Source organism: Cannabis sativa, chromosome 1, assembly GCF_029168945.1.
Source record: "Cannabis sativa cultivar Pink pepper isolate KNU-18-1 chromosome 1, ASM2916894v1, whole genome shotgun sequence".
NCBI classification, from domain to species: Eukaryota; Viridiplantae; Streptophyta; class Magnoliopsida; order Rosales; family Cannabaceae; genus Cannabis; species Cannabis sativa.
Window position 1 is genome coordinate 36,049,980 of NC_083601.1, and position 19,246 is coordinate 36,069,225.

Consider the following 19,246-nt stretch of genomic DNA (forward strand, 5'->3'; position numbering starts at 1 on the left):
AATACCTCTTTTACCTTTCTTTTTTATTTTTATTTAAATTTTAAATATTAAAAATCTTTTTATCAATATATCAAATACTTTATTTGATTACAATGTTCACAAGAGAGTTAAATCAAATGTCGTAATATTATTCTCATTATATTTCTTATTCCTTTATATTACCACTTATATTACTATTATATTTTCATTAGGTACATTTTTTGTGCATAAAATTTTAAGAGCTATTTACAAAAATATGGGAAAATAAAGATAAGTTTTGATATATATGGCATAAAAACTTAATTACACTAAATATGGCATTTTTTAAAAAAACTTACAAATATGGGAAAAAGTCTTGAGGAATGCCATAAAAAACTTTAAATTTGTGTTTCATTTTATTTATTATTTCTTTTTTAAAAAAATAAAATACTAAAATAAATAAAAAATGATCTCAACTATAGATATTATTTTTTTTTACAGAAATTAAACTTGTTTTTTTTATTTAAACTACTATTTTTTTTATTTGTTTTTTTTTTGTTAAAAACTAATTATTTAATTAAAAGCAGAAAAAAAAAAAAACCAGTTTCATCAACATCATCCTGAAGAAAAAACAATATAAAAAATTATAATCTAAAGATAATATAAACTTTAAAAATCAGTTTCATCAACATTGAAAGAAACTATTAATTTCATTAAAAGAATAAAAAAAAATAGTTTCATTATGTTATTAGAATTTTTTTCAAGTTACTTTTTTATTATTTTTTTTCTAGGTTGGAAACTTACATTTATATTTTGTTATTAAATTATTGGTAGGCATTATGTGTTGTTTTGATTATATTTGTAATTAGTATTTTTATTTTTTTTTTGTATATTTGTGTGTGTATGGTTTTATTTGATTGTCTGATGAAACTGGTTTCAATTAACTTTATTATTAACATTTGTATTTTGTTATGATTTTTTATAACGTCAAAACTGATTTCACATGTCGAAACTGGTTTCACAGATTTTAACTGTTCTTTAATAGGGTTGCTCAATTTTTATGATATTATTATATATTTTTTAGTTTGTATAAAACCAGTTTTCTTATTGTATGATATTTGAACAACAATTTTTATTTTATTTTAATTAATCAGTTTCTGACACACATATTATTTTATTATTTTCATAACTGGTTTTTTTAAGTAACTAGTTTTTATAACTAATTTTTTTTTATTGTTGTTCATAATTGAATTTTATTCAATTTTTTATTAATTTATTTCAAGAAACTGGTTTTTATTTGTTTGTTTTTATTTTGGTTGTTTTACTAACTGGTTTCTCACATTCCACTGTTTTTTTTTGTTATTCTTTTATGGTTTTTATTGCACTTTTGTCTCTTTAATTTTCTTTGTTTCTTTTTTTTTTCTCTTTCATTTTAATTTATGATTCTCTTTGTTATATTTGCTGCATATTGTATGTTTAAATTAACTCTAATTTTTGAGCAAGCAAATAAAAAATTAAATGCCAAAATAAAGAATGAAGTTAGAAGTTTGATTATTAGGTATTGATATAAAATTTATATGTTCGAAACTGGTTTTTAAATTTAGTATCGTTAATTTGTAAAAGTTTAGTTATTAGGCATTGTGTATTTTTTATTATGTTATTGATGAAACTATTTTTTTTTTTTTTTGCCTCTTTTAATGAAATAATTCGTTTCTTTTAATATTGATGAAACTGGTTTTTAAAGTTAGTATCGTCTTTAGATTGTAATTTTTTTCATTATCTTGTTGATGAAACTATTTTTTGTATTCTTTAAATGAAATTATTAGTTTCTTTCAATGTTGATGAAACTAGTTTTTAAAGTTTGGATTCTTTTTAGATTATGATTTTTTATATTGTTTTTTTTTTCAGGATGATGTTGATGAAACTGGTTTTTTTTTTCTGCTGTTTTTAATAGAATAATTAGTTTTTAACAAAAAAAAAAAGACAAATAGTAGTTTAAATAAAAAACAAGTTTAATTTTTGTAAAAAAAAAATGAAATAAAAAAATGTACACTTATTATATATATTAAGAGAAAAAAATTAGGTTGAGAAAAAAAATTAAAAAAAAAAAAAGAGAGACACAAAAAGAAATTAAAAAAAAACAATAGAGAGAGATAAGCGAAAGAAAGAAAAAAAAAGTAGCAACTGACTTAAAAGTTGAAAAGAAAAAAGAGAGCCAAAATTGACTAAAAAATATATGAAAAAGACAAAAAAAAACTTTTTGAAGTTTCAATAAGTAAAAAAGAAAAAAAAATTAATAAAAGTATAAAAATAAAATGTTCTTGTCAAATTAAAAATGTAATGTTTGAAAAAAAAAATGTAATATTTGGTGTAAATTTTTCAAATAAAAAGAAACCCTAAAATGTAAGTGTAAAATAAATTAAAAAATAAATAAAACTAATTAAGCTAAAAACAAAAACATAAAATATGAGATTGGATAATAAGTTTATAAAAATATGGCATATCAAATACCATAAAAAATCTTAAATGTAAAAAAATGCCATAGAAGAGTGGCAAACTTAAAAATGCCATATTTTTCTAACTTTGTTATGAAATCCCATATTTCATGTAATTTTCACAAATTTTAAAGGTGCAATATGAGGATTTCCTAAAAAGTTACCTATCATATTACTATTTTTACCTAAGCACGTATAACTGTAAAATTCTAATAAGAATCGGTGTGGTAATACTACTATAATCCCACTCTCATTACGGATATTACATCAAAACAAATATTACCTAAAAAATTTATGTATAATTTATTTGTTCACTTATCCTATTTCATTTTCATTTAGCTATGTAAATATTTAAAAGAATTGTTATTAAAAATTAATTGTGTAATATAAATTTAATAATTTAATAATTATTAAATTAAAATAAATAAAACCCAATATTAAATTACACTTTTAACTTTTTAACATTACTCTATTTATATTATAATATACAAATCTTAAAATTTAATTATTAGATTTTTAGCGTTTCTTTTCAAGTATAGTGTGGAATTCCAGATGTGACCTTTTCACATTTTAAATTTGATTTAGTAACTTTAAAACTAATGATATAAGGCCTGATAATGAACATATGATTAATCAATTAACTAAAAGGATTATAATGAAATAATTTATATATGCAGGTAAATAAATAGGTTGCCCAGCCCTAGATATATAAATATAAAGTAAAGCAATAGGAGCAATGAACTTAGACAGGAATAAAATAAGAGGCATAAACTAGTTTTGGACTTGAAATGTCTTCTACAATTTTGTTTTCCCTAAACAAAATTCTAATTCTCAGTCATATTCTTCATCTCTTTTATTTTTTGGCCTTTGATAATGGGGATAACCTTTCATATTATATCATCTTTCTTATCAAAATATAAGAAAGGAACATTATAGTACCCATAAAGACTACATAGGATGGGGATAGTATAAAATATATTTATATATATTTAGAATATTATTTGTACTTCCCTTTCTTTCTTCTTTTTGTGAGATGGGATATTAAATAAATAAGGCCAATCTTGGCATTGAAACATTCTTTTCAAGCTGAAAAAAAAAATGAAGAGGGAGTTAATAACATTGATGATAATAAATTCTGAATAAGAAGAAGAAGAAGAGTGATTGAAATTGGACCACCATGACATAAAGTTTGCGTCACACTTTTATTTTGTTTCTCTCACTTTCTTTGCACTTTGTAACAAATTGATATTGATATAGAGTTGTGGAGCACTTTCTATGAGAAGAAACCAAAAAAAAAAATTGAAGTCCTTTCTTGAATTGGGTTTTGACATGTAATGCTCTTAGTTTGATTGAATAGTTGAGGGGAATAACAATCGTTCTAGTTCAACCTCCATTTGATTTGGTCAACCATACAACATACATTTATAGATACATATGCACTGGCTACTAATGCCCTCGAGTCAATCTAGTTAGGAATTTAGATTGAGATGGCCAAGAGAAGAAAAAAAGAGAGAGAAATCTTTGGCCGTATGGGTCAATAGCGACTTGAAAAGATACGGGGATATATTACAATCATGAATTAACCCCAAAAGACGTAATAATAGTAGCCATTGTGGGGTTTTAAAAATCTTAGCACTTGTGATTCTTTTGGGTGTGTTTATTTTGTTGGAGAGGGAGAGAGAAAGAGAGAGAGAGGTGTGTGTAGATAGGCCCATCCTACGAGAGAGGAAAGGGCATTTATAATGGGTTTGGCACAATGCCATGTAATTGCAAGTGATGGGTAACTTTGCTATGGCCATCCATTAACAGCCAGATCCACTAAATATTTCTTCTTCATCAATCATCTTTCTGTCCAACCCTACAGAGAGAGAGAGAGAGAGAGAGAGAGAGAGAGCTTTTTAAGGTAGGAAATGACACTCTAAACGGCACCCCACCACAAACCACAAGGGGCATGGTCATGTGTCCCAGTCACTAGCTTTACTTTTTTTATTATCTCTCCCATTTTTCTTCTAATTTATGATTTATGAGCTACACATAGAGTATAGAAAACTTGCATTTTGGACCTCCCTTTGTGCCTTCATTATTGGAACTAATTAGTAAACCTTTGACAGTCCCTTGAAAAGTAGGAAAAAACCTTTGTTCACAGGAAATTGCTCAAATTAGTAATAAGTTGTGAGACTGAAATTGATTGACTAACTCAGAATTAGGTCAAATGCTTTGGCCAGTCTTTTCATTTATACAATCATGGTGGTATTTTCAAAAGAAATTTGCAAAAGCCTTCCTTAATTTAAAATTTTCATTTTGTCACTTGAGAAATTCTGCAACACCACAAAAATGAAATAAAATGATTTAAGCTCCGTTTTTTTTTTAGGTTTCAAATTTGCATTTTGCATATTGAAAATGCAGCCATTTTAGTAACTTCAAATTATTTAAACCAGTGAGTTCCCTGCAATTTCAATACGAATAGATTGTTGTATCTAAGGAATAATTCACTAAGCAACACTACTTTAATTGTTATCATTAACTCTCCAAAGAATCATTTACAAGGAGTTCAAGGACACACCAGAATACCATGTCTATGAATTTTCAGGCAAATAATATTTGGCAGGAACTAGGGACATAAATAAAGCTTTCGACGTTCAAGGCTATAAATCTATCACATCTTCCTACTTGTACCTCCACAAATATACACTCAACAAATAGGAGAAATCAATATAGGAAAAAAGAAGAAATATGAAGTGGGGCAAGGAAGTAATCTATCGCCGCCGGCAAGAAAATGAACTCTTAAATTAATTCTCAAGGAATTATCAAAACTTGGTCTTTAACTGCCAGCTTCCTCATCAAATGAGCTGCTTGATCTAAATCAGCACACTACTTCATCAACTGGAACTTGGCCACAAGGAACTTAGCCTAGCAGCCAGTTTTGCACTTTTGTAGTCCTCTCTCAGTTGAATAAACCTGAGTGGAAGCCAAATTAAAAGTTTGTCACAATGTAAGGAGGAGGGAAAAACACAATCCTCATAATACCACCAGTAATACCTTTGTGCGTCTTTCCGAATACTTGGAGTACCCTCAAATAGAGTGGAGAGACTCTCAGGAGCAACAATAAAGACATTGGCCATGCTGGACATAGAAAATTCATCAGGAAATTTGAGGAAAGCTAAAAAGGTGGATATAAAATGGAACAAGTGGAGGGAATAGAAGTACTTACATGCCCAGCAACTCAAACTTCTCATCAACGGAAGGAGCATTGAAACTACGCACAAATTCTCCATACTCTGTTATGTCACGCTTCAGCCGCAGACCTCCGCTTTAGAATTGAGAAACAAAGACAAGAGCATGAATCAGCAAAAAGAAAATAGCAAAACACTTAAATGACTCCATATGTGGACATAAAAAAGTTTGGGGGGAAAACTCTCTTTCAACTAAATTATCAGAATGTTTGACATGTCTGTTACCTGGGATTAAAAGTGAACTTCTGCCAATGATTAAGCAGCCCTTTATGCAAGCGGTTTCCCTGATCAGCAATTGCAAGAAAAAATCCAATTCAAATGGGAAACGTACTCTAATTCAGCAGAAATCATTAAAGTACCCAATTCCTACACACCCTAATCCAGTAATCCCGGGCCCAAAGGCAAACAAAATAATAATGAGAAAATGAATGGCATCACATAAGCACTTAAAAATGAAGTTTGTTCGGAACAACATCATCAAGTATGAAGTGCTCAGAGAAATTGCAGTGTATCAGGTTAAGAACTGATCAACGAAGCAATGGAGGGTTAAAGTGAAATTTTTTGCCAGTGTTCTAGAGGCATTGTTAAAGGCATTAAACAGATCAGACATTATCACATCCCAAAAATATGAATGCTTCTTTTTGAATACAACCATGAACACCAAAGAAATTATCTATCATATGCACAAGAACCAGCATAACTAATCACAACCAACAAAGTCAATAGATGAGTCAAGAGAAATAGTAAATAAAACCCGTACCAGTTCAGTGAGAAATGCTTGTTTGTTAAGGCCTTCAAGAGCTGTGAATGCAGATTCTAGTACACGGGAAAGATAAGCTACCACTCTAGCAAAATTAAGAGAGAACACATTATTTGTTGATCATACTCCAATATTAACAATTTATTTTGCAGCTTGTAACATTTTTGAATCATATATAAAGATACGCAACCATATATAAAGTCAAACAATTCAATGAAGACTCCAAAGCACTTCTCTGTCTCTATCTCTATTTTCTTCTTATTTTTTAATAAGAAACAGAAATACAAGCTGAAGGGGGAAGGATGTAGACTTAGGTTAGCACTAACAGCAACAACACTCAAAAGTTCCTACGGTAATTTTTTTGGCACTAACTCATTATTCACAAAAGAAGAATATAAATGTAAATGAGAATTGGGAAATCATGAAGCAAATCAATTTCTGGTTTTGGTTCATGTTTCCATAAAATACATGGATAACTCCTTGATTGTACCTTGTGCAAGCATTTGTTGGCCTATGATCAGGAGCTATTCCATCATCAGGTGAACGATAATCCGTTGTCTTTTGTTCGGCTGAAAGTAACCGCTCCACCTGCACAGAGGGGTTTCACAAGGGAAAGATACATGGTTCAAGAAAAGAGACAAATTAGCACAATAGAATCTAAATTCTGGAAATCTGTCAACTAGAAATAACAGAAACCCGTCATAAAGCAGCAGTTGACAATCATTTTATATGTTATGATGGTAAAGGGACATAGAGCTTGTGATTCCTGACTAAATGCCAATAGCAGGTCCTCAGGGTGATACTAACCTCAGCCATGACAGTTTCAATGCATTGTTGAAGGCCTTTATAGGCCGCTCCTTCTGCACTAGACATAGCTGTTGCCATTTCTTCACAAGAAGCAGCATGCGCACCGTCCACAGGTAGGAGAAGCCGAGATATAGAATTGGCAAAGAACTGTAGACAAAGTTCAGAACAAATTAATCTCTAAACAATATGAAGCCACCCATTTTATGAGCTGAATTCAACACGATTTGGGTACAGCTCAACGTACTTGCTGAACTATAGCCACACTACTGCCACAACGTTGCACAGAAACCATAAAAGATCTAAAGCTGCTTTCCCCAGCAGCAGCAGCAGCTTCTGCCTACACACCAACAATAAAATAATCTTTACGTCAGCCAATTTTTAAGAAGTCTATGAATTGCTTCTAAGTAAAACATAAGGATATATGCTTTACAGAATTTAAAAAATCCAGTTTTTGTTGTTTTTAAGAATAAAGAAAAGGTGCTTAGCTAATGTTTTCTAAAAATAATTGAATATATATATATATATATATATTTGGGCAAAAAAAAAAAAGAAACAGAAAGACAATTTTTTGTTGTGCTCAAAATCTTCTATTTCCCAAACTTTGTTCTCAAAAATTTGTTCTCTGAATCGCTCACTTGTTTTCCTTCAAAGAACACTTTTCAACAGAAAATAAATAAATTCAATTTCAATGTCAAAGAGACTGTTAGTCGGAGCATTACAGCAGATGCAGCAGCAGCAGCCACCCTTCTACTAACACTAGTGCCCAGTAAAAATCTTTCCCTCAAGGCCGCAGCTTCTGTAAGACCATCTCTAGCCCTTTCAAGCCCCTCTGTTATATATTGACTGACCTGGAAAACAGAACAGGGTAATGATAGAGTTGAATAAATATGGCATACCACACATAATTAGTGAACCTATTAATTCAACACCAACTTACTTGGTCCAGTAGACAAGTGAACACTGCTTTAACATTGGTTGCAAGGGTAGCAGGCTGTACAAGAACACACACAAGATCATTCAAGTTAAGTTGAACAAATATCTTGAATTCAAAACAAATCCAGAAAAATTTAGAGCCAATTTTTAACCACCAAGAATGGGTGGCAGAAGTCTCACTAGAAATTCATCTCTCCATGGCATATTCAAGATTTTACATTTTAGAAACAGAATTCATGAGCTCATACTAATTCCAGCTTAGCTTCTCACTAGTGGCCATGCTAGTAGGAACCTTGGATATAGACTAGAAAGTATACTTCTCATTATTTTATTTTTTATCCTATTCGGCTTGTGTTTAAGTTTCTGCACGCTAAATTCAACTCCATGTCATGACAATACATGATTCATTTTATCATAACAATCACACTCAACAAACACAGGCAACCCACCTATAGTTTTCCTCTATAATCAAAAGCACTACTTTTAAGGATTATGATTCAACAAGTCTCCTTTTTTTAAATATTTGAACCCTAACAAATCTAATCACTTCACAATTCCATTACACTGACACTCTGCACAAAAACCACCATGCAACTACAAGTTTTATACACAATCATCTTTGATCTCTGACCATCTAGTAGCCAGAAACCACCTTTCAAATCCACGAACATTGTAACACCCTTCTACCCAACTTCATTGATGTAAATTTGACTGAAGTTTAGTTCTATTATGTCTCAATAACAATTGAGGACATCAAAAAGAAACTTTTGAGAAACTGCAACTTCTGTTGTTTATTCAAGTTAGTAAAGTACCAGTGAGAATTATAAATTAAGTGTGAAATCTAGATGGCAAAACAGATAAATATTACCTGAGTTGAAAACAAACTGCATCGGGAAATTGCTTCTTCATTCCACCGCACAAATTCTGTCACAACAGTGACAGATATTTGCTGGTGAGAAGACACTGCTGCAGCTCCTCTTGAGCGCCCAATTGTTCCAGTTGAGTCAGATAGCTGGCTTTCAGCACGCAATTCTGCCATCTGAACAATGGAATTAACATAATGCTTTTATCTCAGATAAAGCTACATCAGAGTTGAAACTTTCATGAGGCAATTAAACAAACCTTCGCTTGATAAAGTTGTCTAAGTGAGGCCTGCTCGTGTTCAGGATATTCATCCTTGTGAGCAGAAAACAGAGATTCTGTGAGGCCTGCACCAAAAAACGAGTTTTAATAAGCTCCCAGAAGGTTATTCAATCACTGAAAGAAAAATCCAATCAATAGCATACATGATAAATTACACCTGAGAGCAAAAGATGTTGACAAAAAATTAACTAAAATAAAATAACCACTCCCATCAAGTAAGCAGGTAATTATATTTCAGGGAGGAGCTAAAAAGCAGGCTCAGAACAGGTGTGGTATATAATGGCATCATCTATTCATTCTTTTACTTACAAGTTCATCCACCTAGAGTACGATTCACTGCAACATAGCTAACCAAGTAACTGCAGAAGTTCCTTAGAATACTCATCTAGTACCCCAATACACATCAAGAAAGCAAGGTGCTTCTCAGACTATTCACTAATCTGTTCTATGAGACATGACCTCTATAATGCCAAGAGCACCCACAAGCAAAATCAGTATGATAACCATTCATTTGCTATTAGCAAAACATGCAAATGCAATTTCTAACAAAGCGCCTTTTGTTTCATAAAAGTTTCCAAGAATACATCCACAAAGAGAATACCTTCAACATCCAAGTCACCACATCCCACGGCACGTAGATCTCTAGCAAGTTCTTGAGTCTTTTCGTAAGCCACTGCCAGCATTCTAAGATACTGAAGAATATCAAGTAAAACACCAATTGAATTAAGAAGTATACTGAGGGGAAATGAAAGAAATTCATAACATCTCAATAGTTGTACTCACCAAAAGAAGTCCACCTTCTTCCATAGGAGGTAGATTTACAAGAGAGGGTTTCACTAATAGTTTGTCCAGAAGGGCTGTAACCCTCTGCTCTAAAACTCGCTGCATGAAACATTAAAATCTACTTATAATCATGAAGTTGTTGACCAATATTGCAGTAGTTCAAAAAGCCATTCTAATAAGAGCAAATTTACTAGATTTACCTGAACTAAAATAGCCATGACATCATTAGGAGAAGGGAAAACAGCCATAATTGTTGCAGCCTCTTTACGTACAGTATCTGCAAGACAAATAAATGTAGCATTAAGATGTGTACGTGTTTATTACAAAGATTCCAACCTCTTGAAAGAGATTAATGAAAGTCTCAAGACCTGTGATTTCTTTGTACAAAGAAGCAAGCCCACGAGCAACATTGCTAGGAGTGGCCTGTGAAGTATGGTCACCAAGAACCAATCTTGTATCTGCATTCATGACTTCCACGTTGATAAACATTGGACGAGTTGCCACATAATGTTGCATGGCACTAGTACCCCTGTTAAACTGTATAAAAAATTAAAAAGATGTGACAACAGCAATGGAAAGAGACTCCTGATATGCTAAACAATATACTTTGACCAAGAGGTTCACCAGATTCTAAGTTAAATGTTGATGCACTAAGTCACTATCACAGAAATAAACTAAATATAAGACAAGTAAAAAATTAATCCATAGTTCCTCTTTCCATTCCCCTCCTACCCCCCAGAAGATATGAAGCTAGCCCAGGAACATAAAGATGACCTGAAGGGAGGATTTCAGAGAACATGGATTTTTTTAAAAAAATATGAAAGGAACTTTGGGAGGTTGAATAAACAAAAAGGAAAAAAAAGCATGAACCTCAGTAAGTCAGTTAAGCGAAAACACCACAGATACCAATCAAGTAGAAGAGAAAAACAATGCAATAATCATTTACGCGAAGTTTAGAGTTACTCTGAAAGTATCATTCAAGAAATGAAGCTTTGTATATAATCAGTAGAATACTATACAAAGAAATAATTGTTTTAAAAAAAAATACAAAGAATAGGATCATGTTAATCTCAACGAGAAAAAACATATATATGAATGCTGAAACCAGCAACATCATAGTCGTAGTTAGTTGCAATAAAACCAAAATGGAAAGTAAAAACATTACAAAATTCAGGATAGATAGTGCTTAAATTTAATCTTATCACAAATTCTTTCATCTGGTTCTTCTCTTTCTTCAAAAATTCTGAAAGCATCATTTATAGGGACCAAGAACAACAGTTACCTGAGATAAAATTTTAGCACATTCAGCCATAGTAGATAATTCCCTTCTTTGCGATGCAGCATCAAATCGAGACAGCAATCTGTTTTCCAGTTCTACAAAATATATATATTTATATAATAAGATAAAACCAGCTCAAAACATATGATGTAGTTACTGAAAATTCTTCTCCACAAATATTCATTGCTAGGGTTCCAAATTACTCTAGAAACAGGAAAATAAATGTTTTCTTCTTGCTAGCACGAAAAATGATCTAAATTATGTGCATTATCCCCATTAGCAAATACTAAATTCGTAAGTGTATGTGTTATATATCCTCCTCTTAATTCAATCAATTTTATTATAACCTACCAGCAACATCTCTTACATAAACTTTTTATTTTTAAAAATTGATGCAGTTGTTCAAAAAAAAAAATGAAAAAAAAATTGATGCAGCTGCATAGCAAAAACAAAATATAATATATGTATGTATGTAGCATTAATGCATACTAGGTTACCATTGCAATAATCCTGAAGATTAGCGACTGCAACTTCCAGTCCTCTGCTAGCTGTTGCATTGCCTGCAACTGATGGTACAGTTATGCTTTGCCTTCCAATGTCTTCCTCTGCAAATGACCCTATACCAGCAAAAACCGTGGATTAAAAGTTGTTCATATCTCATATATATGGAAAATAGTTGATAGAATGAGTAGAAAGAGGGAATAGCAGAAGAGAAAAACAATGCACTAAAATGAAAACATCAAAATCCCCAAATGAGTTGGTTGGATGGGCTTTCACTTTTGACTTTTTAGACCTAAAAAAATTCATTGGAAACCCAACCAACTTCAAAAGTACTTCTAGAACTTCAAAGGCTGAAAAGTGGCTTCTAAAAGCCCAGCCAACCAGACCCTATGTTCCTCAGTGGTTGCACTCCAAGTTCTAGTCCACTCAATCCATCAAATTCTAATCCCTCAAATGTTTGCACTTCAATTCTTCTACCAATATTTACATTTCCCATAAAAATTTACAATGTGGCTTCATCCATTAAACACCATCAAAATTTAAAAATACCAATTAGGAAAGAGATAAATGATCTTCACTTCCTCTATCGTATTTGCATAAAAAACATCAGTACCAAGAAACACTATAGATATACATTTACTGTGCGAGAGAACAGATGTTTAAATCAAGTAACAAGTATTAGTACATCGCTAGATACATAATAACTTCTATCACTCTTCTATATGGGCACTAATAATTGTGCTAATTTTTTTGAATAATTATGAGGTATTGTAGAGATTTAGGAGACAGTGGGATTTTCATCCTAACTTTCTCAGTTCTTTTGTGAATATGGATATGTTTGCTATAGCCTTCCTATAAGTTTTATTGAGTTTGGTTTATTTTATATTGTTCTTTTATGAATCATCCACCCAAATCGAGATGGTGATTTGAGTAAAAGAGAATGAGTTGGCCGAGAGCAAAATGGATACTCCAAAATGAGAATTCTCAACCATGTTTTCCAAAACTAAGATTGTAATTTATGAAGTAAATTAGTTAAATAGCTGTTTCAAAGATGTGAATTCCAATAAGGTATATTTTGCAGCTTCAGCTATTAGTGCAACTTTTCTTTTTCTTCTTCTTCTTTTTTTTTTAAATTTGGGAAGGAGGATTTGGGGGAGATTGCCTTACTTAATTTTTGAGCAATTGATGCAGCCTCAGCAACACGGCTATCATCAGAAAATAGCGGAGAAAGTTCCATCAGGTCACCCGGGCTGCCATTGAACTCCATCAAGTACTGAAGCATTGAATTACAAGAAAATGTTAAATCATTCTAAATGAAAAGTAGCATGCACCATGATCATTTTACAACAGAAAATACCTTTATTAGTTCTATTGTCTGACTAGCAGTTTCCCTCTGAGAATCTGCACTCTGACACCAGATACACACCCAAAAAGAAAACATGAATAGCAACAACTTTAACAGAAACGAACACTGCTAAGAAAAATCGGGACATATCTCACCTGCAAATGATCTCCAATTTTAGCAGCCGTCTGTCCAACACTTGAAATACGTGAATCTAATCTTGCAAAGCTATCAAACAAGCCATCTACACCTTTTTCTAGCTGATAAATAATGCATAAGATTAGCTTACTGAATTTTGATTAATTATTCAAATCCACCGAATTCCCTTTCAAACTATTATTAGTTATTGGAAATGTTTTTTTGAGCCCATAACTAACCTCAGTGAGTGTTTTCCGGTGCTTAGAATCTTGTGAAGAAACCTCCTTCTTAAGACTATTAAGTCGTCCATCAATCTTTGGGGCAAAAAATTATATATCAAGCTCAGCAAGATACCACTACAACTTTTTTATTCCACCACTTTTGCAGTCTCAAAGTCATACCTGTTTCCGAAGATCAACCAATTCCTTACAAGAATCTTTGAACAAAGATAAGAGCTTATCCACTTCAGGAAATAGTGGGCCAGACACTCCTTGTGCTGATTTGGCTGCATCCGGTGGCCCTCGTAAATGACCATTTGCCAATGCATCACTCCCGTTGATGTTGCTATGTCCTTCAGATGGATCTGTATCTTCTTCTTGGAAAGAGGGAAGGAGATCATTCACCAAGTTTCCAAACAATGCATCAAAAGAAAAGTCCCCCTGCAATCGATTAAAAATAAATTATCTTAAAATTATTGGAGACTAGTCTTTTAAAAAAATCAAAACACCCAAACGTAGCAAATATCAAAGCTAAAAAAACGTAACTTTCAGTCCGTTTTACCTTGAAATCTTCTATGTCCAATATGAGAGGCAGAGAGTTGACAGATGAAGATTTTGAGAGCTTATCATTCTTAAATCCATCATTGCTCTCTTTCATCTACTTCAACCACAAACAATAAACGAATTCAACAATTTTTTTAAGATAAAACAAAAACAATTACTGCAAAAAGATTAACAAAAACTATTGCTTGGAAAACTGAAATCAGAACTATAAACCTAGGCATGAAGTCAACCCAAGATTAACTAATATGAGCTAAAAGCATAAATGAAGTTGCATCTACAATAAAATATCAACCTGTGCATCTACAGCAAAACATCAATCTGTGCATGTTTACTAAACCGCTAGGGATTTCCATTCCTATGTTCAAACCTCAACTAAGATTAACAAATCATGTGTAAACGTTGATATGGGTCCTCTGAATAAACAATTTAAAGCCAATGCTGTACCTAAACCTTAGATAATTTTATTAATAAACTGAGGATAGTGAAACCTAAAACCAAAATTCATTGAGTTCAAAAAATAAAAACATAAAGTGCTATTAATTTGAGAGTGAAAAGTTCATAATTTCTTTTAAAAATGCGTTCTTTATTCTACAAATCAAACCAGAATACACTCAAATAACATAATGCAGTTTAACAAAATATAGAAACAAAATTAGTACGGTAATACCCCGCTGAGTTGAGTTAATAACTCCACTCTCATTGTCCTATTACTTTCGTCTGTTTCCACAATTTAAATATATATATCATGATTCTATCATCCACTAAAACCATACTCTAATTCCCACAAAAAGTAACTATTCCAAATCAAACCACCTGAAATTCGATAAATTAAAAACTCTACTCCATCCAAATCTTTTCAAAGCTTAATCGAAATTCAAGAATTATATTAAGCAAAACACAGAATGAACTTTTGGAATAAAAGTTCTTCGGAAACCGATCTTGGGGAACAAAAATGGAAAAGGGTATAAATGGAAACCAGACCTCTTTCTTCGAATAAATAGAGCAAAGGCGCGGAGGAGGAGGAGAAGGTAGAAAGAATAGAGAGTAGCAGAGTTCGGCTCTTCAATCTTCTTCGTCTTCGGTTTGGTTGGGTCAGATCGAAGTGATGGAGAAGGAGAGATCTTCAACGACGAATACAATGAAAGATCTTTTAGCATAGTTAGCCCTCTAATTTGTGTTAAATTGATAAGCCGGTCCTTCAAATATACTATCACCTTTTCTTTGAAAAAAATTAATAAATTACCAATTAGACTTTTTATTTTCTTATTTTATTAAATGACATAATAAAATTTATATTTTCTAAAATAGTAAAAATAGTACTTTAAATTTAAATTTTAGTAATTTTATTTATTAATATAACTAAGTTTAACACAATTTCTAACACAAATAAATACAAGAAATATAAACAGTTTTATAATAACATCTCTAAATCAGATTATTATTAAATTTTATTTTGACAATAAATCGGTTCAGAATCCTATTTGTACAATTTTAAAAAATACAAGGTCTATTTTGTTATTGAACAAAACAGATAATTCAATTGGTAACTTTTGCAAAACACATAGTCCAAAATAGTATTTACCTTAATAATAATAATAATGCGTACAATTTATTACAAATTGTACAAAAACAAATCAACGAAAATTAAACAGATGTATTTTTTTTTTTTTTTTGAAACAAAACTTTCAATACAAACAAGCAACACTAAGGCACATTTGCTATCAAATTAGCAGCAGCACAATCTGGCAAATTGTTTGTCCAAACAACAGACCTTTGAGACAAATGAGTCCACTTAGCTAAACAATTAGCAACTTTATTACACTTTCTCGGGTAAAATATAAAGTCTAAGTACTTGAATTTGTTTCTCAAAATGCTAATCTTCTGCACCAGAAGACCCCAATCCGATTGAGTCTGCAAACCTGCCACCAGAGCTGTAATTACAGCTTGACAATCAGAAGCCAGATGAACACTCGAAAAGGACCAACGCAAAGCGAAGCTGATACCAATTTAGATCACCACAGCCCCAGTCAGCAACACCGAGAGACAACGAGGAAGAAACTTAGTTTCAGCCACCACCAAGACACCTTCATGGTTCCTTATGACTGCACCTAGACCACAACCCAGAGTGCCCCGTAAAAGAGAAGCATCAGTATTGATGAGGAACAAACCAGTGGGAGGAAGCGTACAAGTCTTCAAGTCCTGGGATTGCTTGGAATTTTTTACAGTCAAGACACAACCCAGATGAACATCCAGGATCTCCATTGCCCAAGTAATCAGGTAATGATCATCCGGTGCTTTGTGTTGGAAGACAAATTGATTTCTCCGCTGCCAAACCAGCCAAGAAACCCCAATAAATGGAACATTTCTTCTTTGGACAGTTGCTCAACCAAAAGAAGAAGGAAGTTAGGAGCCTTATGCATAATAGAAGAAATAAATTTGGAGAAGCCAAACTGATTCCATATATTTTGCACCTTAAGACATTGCCATAAAGCATGACAAATACTCTCTTCCTGAACCTTGCACCAATCACAGAGAATGTCCCTGGACATACCCCATTTGACGAGCTCCACCTTTGTCATAATCCAATGGCTGGACACCCTCAAAATAAAGTTCTTCATTTTTGGAGTGAGACGAGACCCCAAACAAATTTCCACCAAGCTTTTAAGGTTGTATTGTCAGAACAGTCAGTTATATCCGAATTGCTAAAACGTAATTTATACCCACTCGTAACTGAATACTAACCATTGGGAGTCAAGCTCCAAGAGACCAAATCCGACCTATTAATCATGGGGATGATGCCTAACACCTAAGAGATATTATCTTGATGGAACAAACTCATAACCTCATTAATCTTCCAATTCCCTTCATTATTCAACAAAGCATGGATAGTAACTCCTTCCGGAAGCTTAACCTTAGTATGGAGGGTGAAAGGAGAGCTTTTAGGAATCCAATTAGGGTCTTCATTAATTCGAATACTGCGCCCATCTCCAACACACTAGCGAGAACCTTTGACCAAAAGCTCCCTTCCCCATAATATTCCACGCCAAATTGTCGAGCCAAAGTGGCCCAAACTAGCCTAAAAAAAGTACCATTAGGATAGTAAAGCGCCTTTCATCACGCTATCCAAAAGACAGTTGGGCATAGCAAGCAACTTCCATTCTTGTTTAGCCAAAAGCGCCTGGTTAAAATCTTCTAAATCACGAAATCTGATACTCCCTTGCTCTTTTAGCCTACATAGCTTCCTCTAATTACTCCAATGAAGTTTATGTTTTTAGAAGAAGATCCCCACCAAAAGCGAGCAATCATACTTTCAATGTCATGGAGAATTCCTTTTGTAATTCGGAAGCAACTCGTGAGGTAACACGACAAATCTTGAATCATTGCCTTAAGTAATTACCAACAATAATTCCGTAAATTATTTATTGTTTACGTGGTGGGATGTAACTATTCTTATATTAAAATGATCGTTTTGAAGAATCTGTTGCAATAATATTATTTTTTAATTAAAATAATTAATGGTGTAATTATAATTTTTTTAAAATTGTAAGAAAATAGAAATAGAGATAGATAAAAAAAAAATAATTAAAACTTAGTAAGTCACCTATAAAAAAATGTGGCAAAAATTCAAAAGAAAGAAATGAACTGAGGGCTAATATATATTTGGCACAACACTAATAGTAATAGGTAATATAGTTTAATTTTTTTTTTATTTTCATCAATTAAAATAACAAAATATCTAATGTTTCAGATTTTATACACTTAAATACTTTATCTTTATTTTTAGAGGCAAAAATACTTAATGTTACAATTTTCTTACATCCGTTACTACCACTTCCGTTAACTCATAAATATGGACACGTGGAGGGCCCATATACATTATATTTATTTATTTGATTTTAAAATTTAATATTCTTAACATGAGAACTGAGTTTTTTTTTTTGAAACAAGTAGCATTTAGTTTCTGATATTAAGAATATTAAGTTTTAAAATAAATAGAATATAAATGTAATGTATCTGAACCCTCCACGTGTCTTTATTTATGAATTAATGGAAGTGGTAGTAATGGGTGTAAGAGAATTGTAACATTGAGTATTTTTACGTATTTAAGTGTATAAAATCTGAAACATTAAGTATTTATGCCGCAATTTAGCTAATAAAATACAATTGACGTGTCCGAATGTAATTAATTCATAATATAATCCAATTAATTAAATTCTAAAATGTATATTAATTAAGATTAAAAAAAAGAAATAGTAACTAATTAGTATATGATTGGTATTTGGTATCATGAGTAATTTTATGTTTTTTTTTATTCTAGAAATAGCATAAAATATATATATATATATATATATGTTTTCACATCTTCAAATGTTCAAGAGTAGATTACAACAATATATTTTTAGGCTCAACTGAATAATGATGTGGCAAGAAATTTTTTTTAAAATTATAAATAAAAAAGAAAAAAAGGAAAAAAAAAAAAAGAAGATAAAAAATGAGAAAAGTAAATTAACTATTTTTATAAAATAAACTTAAAGTAAATAAATACAATAATATTTTTCTCACTTCAAATAATTGAACAAATTTATAAAAAAAAAACAACAAGAAATTATAAAACGTAACAGTATGAGATATACTCATTAATTAATGTCAACACCTGTTATACATGTATTTATGACACGTTTACTATATAGTAATCAGAATCGGAATAAATATGCATGTTTATTAAAGGAGAATAGGAATCAATTGTATGGGATTGATTCCCATTCATTTGCTTACTAAATTTTGGAATGAGGGAAACTAGTGGGCCCACACAAACTAAGGAGAAAATAAAGAGACAGGTTCTCTCCCTATTTTCATAAGGAATGTCTTTCACTTTTCTTAACTTACTTTATATTAATTATATTTTTATTAATTAAAAATAAAAAAACAAATATACCCTTCAAAAATATATAAATAAAAAATAATTACATGTTATAACAATAGAAATTTAGTCAAATTAAGGCATTCCGATTGCCTTTCCTGATTATGTAAACAAAATAAAATAATTATGATTTCCTTTCTGGTCAGTTTAGTAAACAACAAAATAAAATAT

General features: G+C 31.4%; 1 protein-coding gene across 4 annotated transcripts; it reads right to left on the reverse strand.

Moving 5' to 3' along the window:
• Positions 1-4,941: 4,941 nt before the first annotated feature.
• LOC115706389 (exocyst complex component SEC10b) lies at positions 4,942-15,341 on the reverse strand. 4 transcript variants are annotated; one of them, XM_030634027.2, is made up of 25 exons: positions 15,136-15,341; positions 14,153-14,248; positions 13,774-14,031; positions 13,612-13,686; positions 13,393-13,494; positions 13,250-13,300; positions 13,060-13,165; positions 11,889-12,008; positions 11,395-11,486; positions 10,481-10,649; positions 10,313-10,389; positions 10,113-10,211; positions 9,931-10,021; positions 9,309-9,394; positions 9,055-9,225; positions 8,191-8,244; positions 7,973-8,101; positions 7,498-7,590; positions 7,254-7,400; positions 6,937-7,034; positions 6,447-6,531; positions 5,912-5,970; positions 5,665-5,763; positions 5,493-5,576; positions 4,942-5,411 (listed from the first exon to the last, which is right to left on the reverse strand). In XM_030634027.2, exons 2-25 carry the CDS (start codon positions 14,246-14,248, stop codon positions 5,333-5,335), a joined length of 2,520 nt encoding a protein of 839 aa, XP_030489887.1. In that variant the 5' UTR covers positions 15,136-15,341; the 3' UTR covers positions 4,942-5,332. The 4 variants fall into 4 exon arrangements, with proteins under 4 accessions (XP_030489887.1, XP_030489888.1, XP_060969642.1 ...); XM_030634028.2 differs by having other exon boundaries at positions 14,153-14,251; positions 15,136-15,335; XM_061113659.1 differs by having other exon boundaries at positions 4,942-5,576.
• Between the last annotated feature and the right edge of the window lie 3,905 nt (positions 15,342-19,246).

Excerpts from the sequence above, each read along its gene's own strand:
- LOC115706389 (XM_061113659.1), bottom strand. The coding sequence starts at position 14,248 with ATGAAAGAGAGCAATGATGGATTTAAGAATGATAAGCTCTCAAAATCT. Across the intron at positions 13,495-13,611 it reads ACCGGAAAACACTCACTGAG|CTAGAAAAAGGTGTAGATGG; the intron begins GTTAGTTATGGG and ends ATTATTTATCAG. Across the intron at positions 8,102-8,190 it reads TCACTTGTCTACTGGACCAA|GTCAGTCAATATATAACAGA; the intron begins GTAAGTTGGTGT and ends TCTGTTTTCCAG.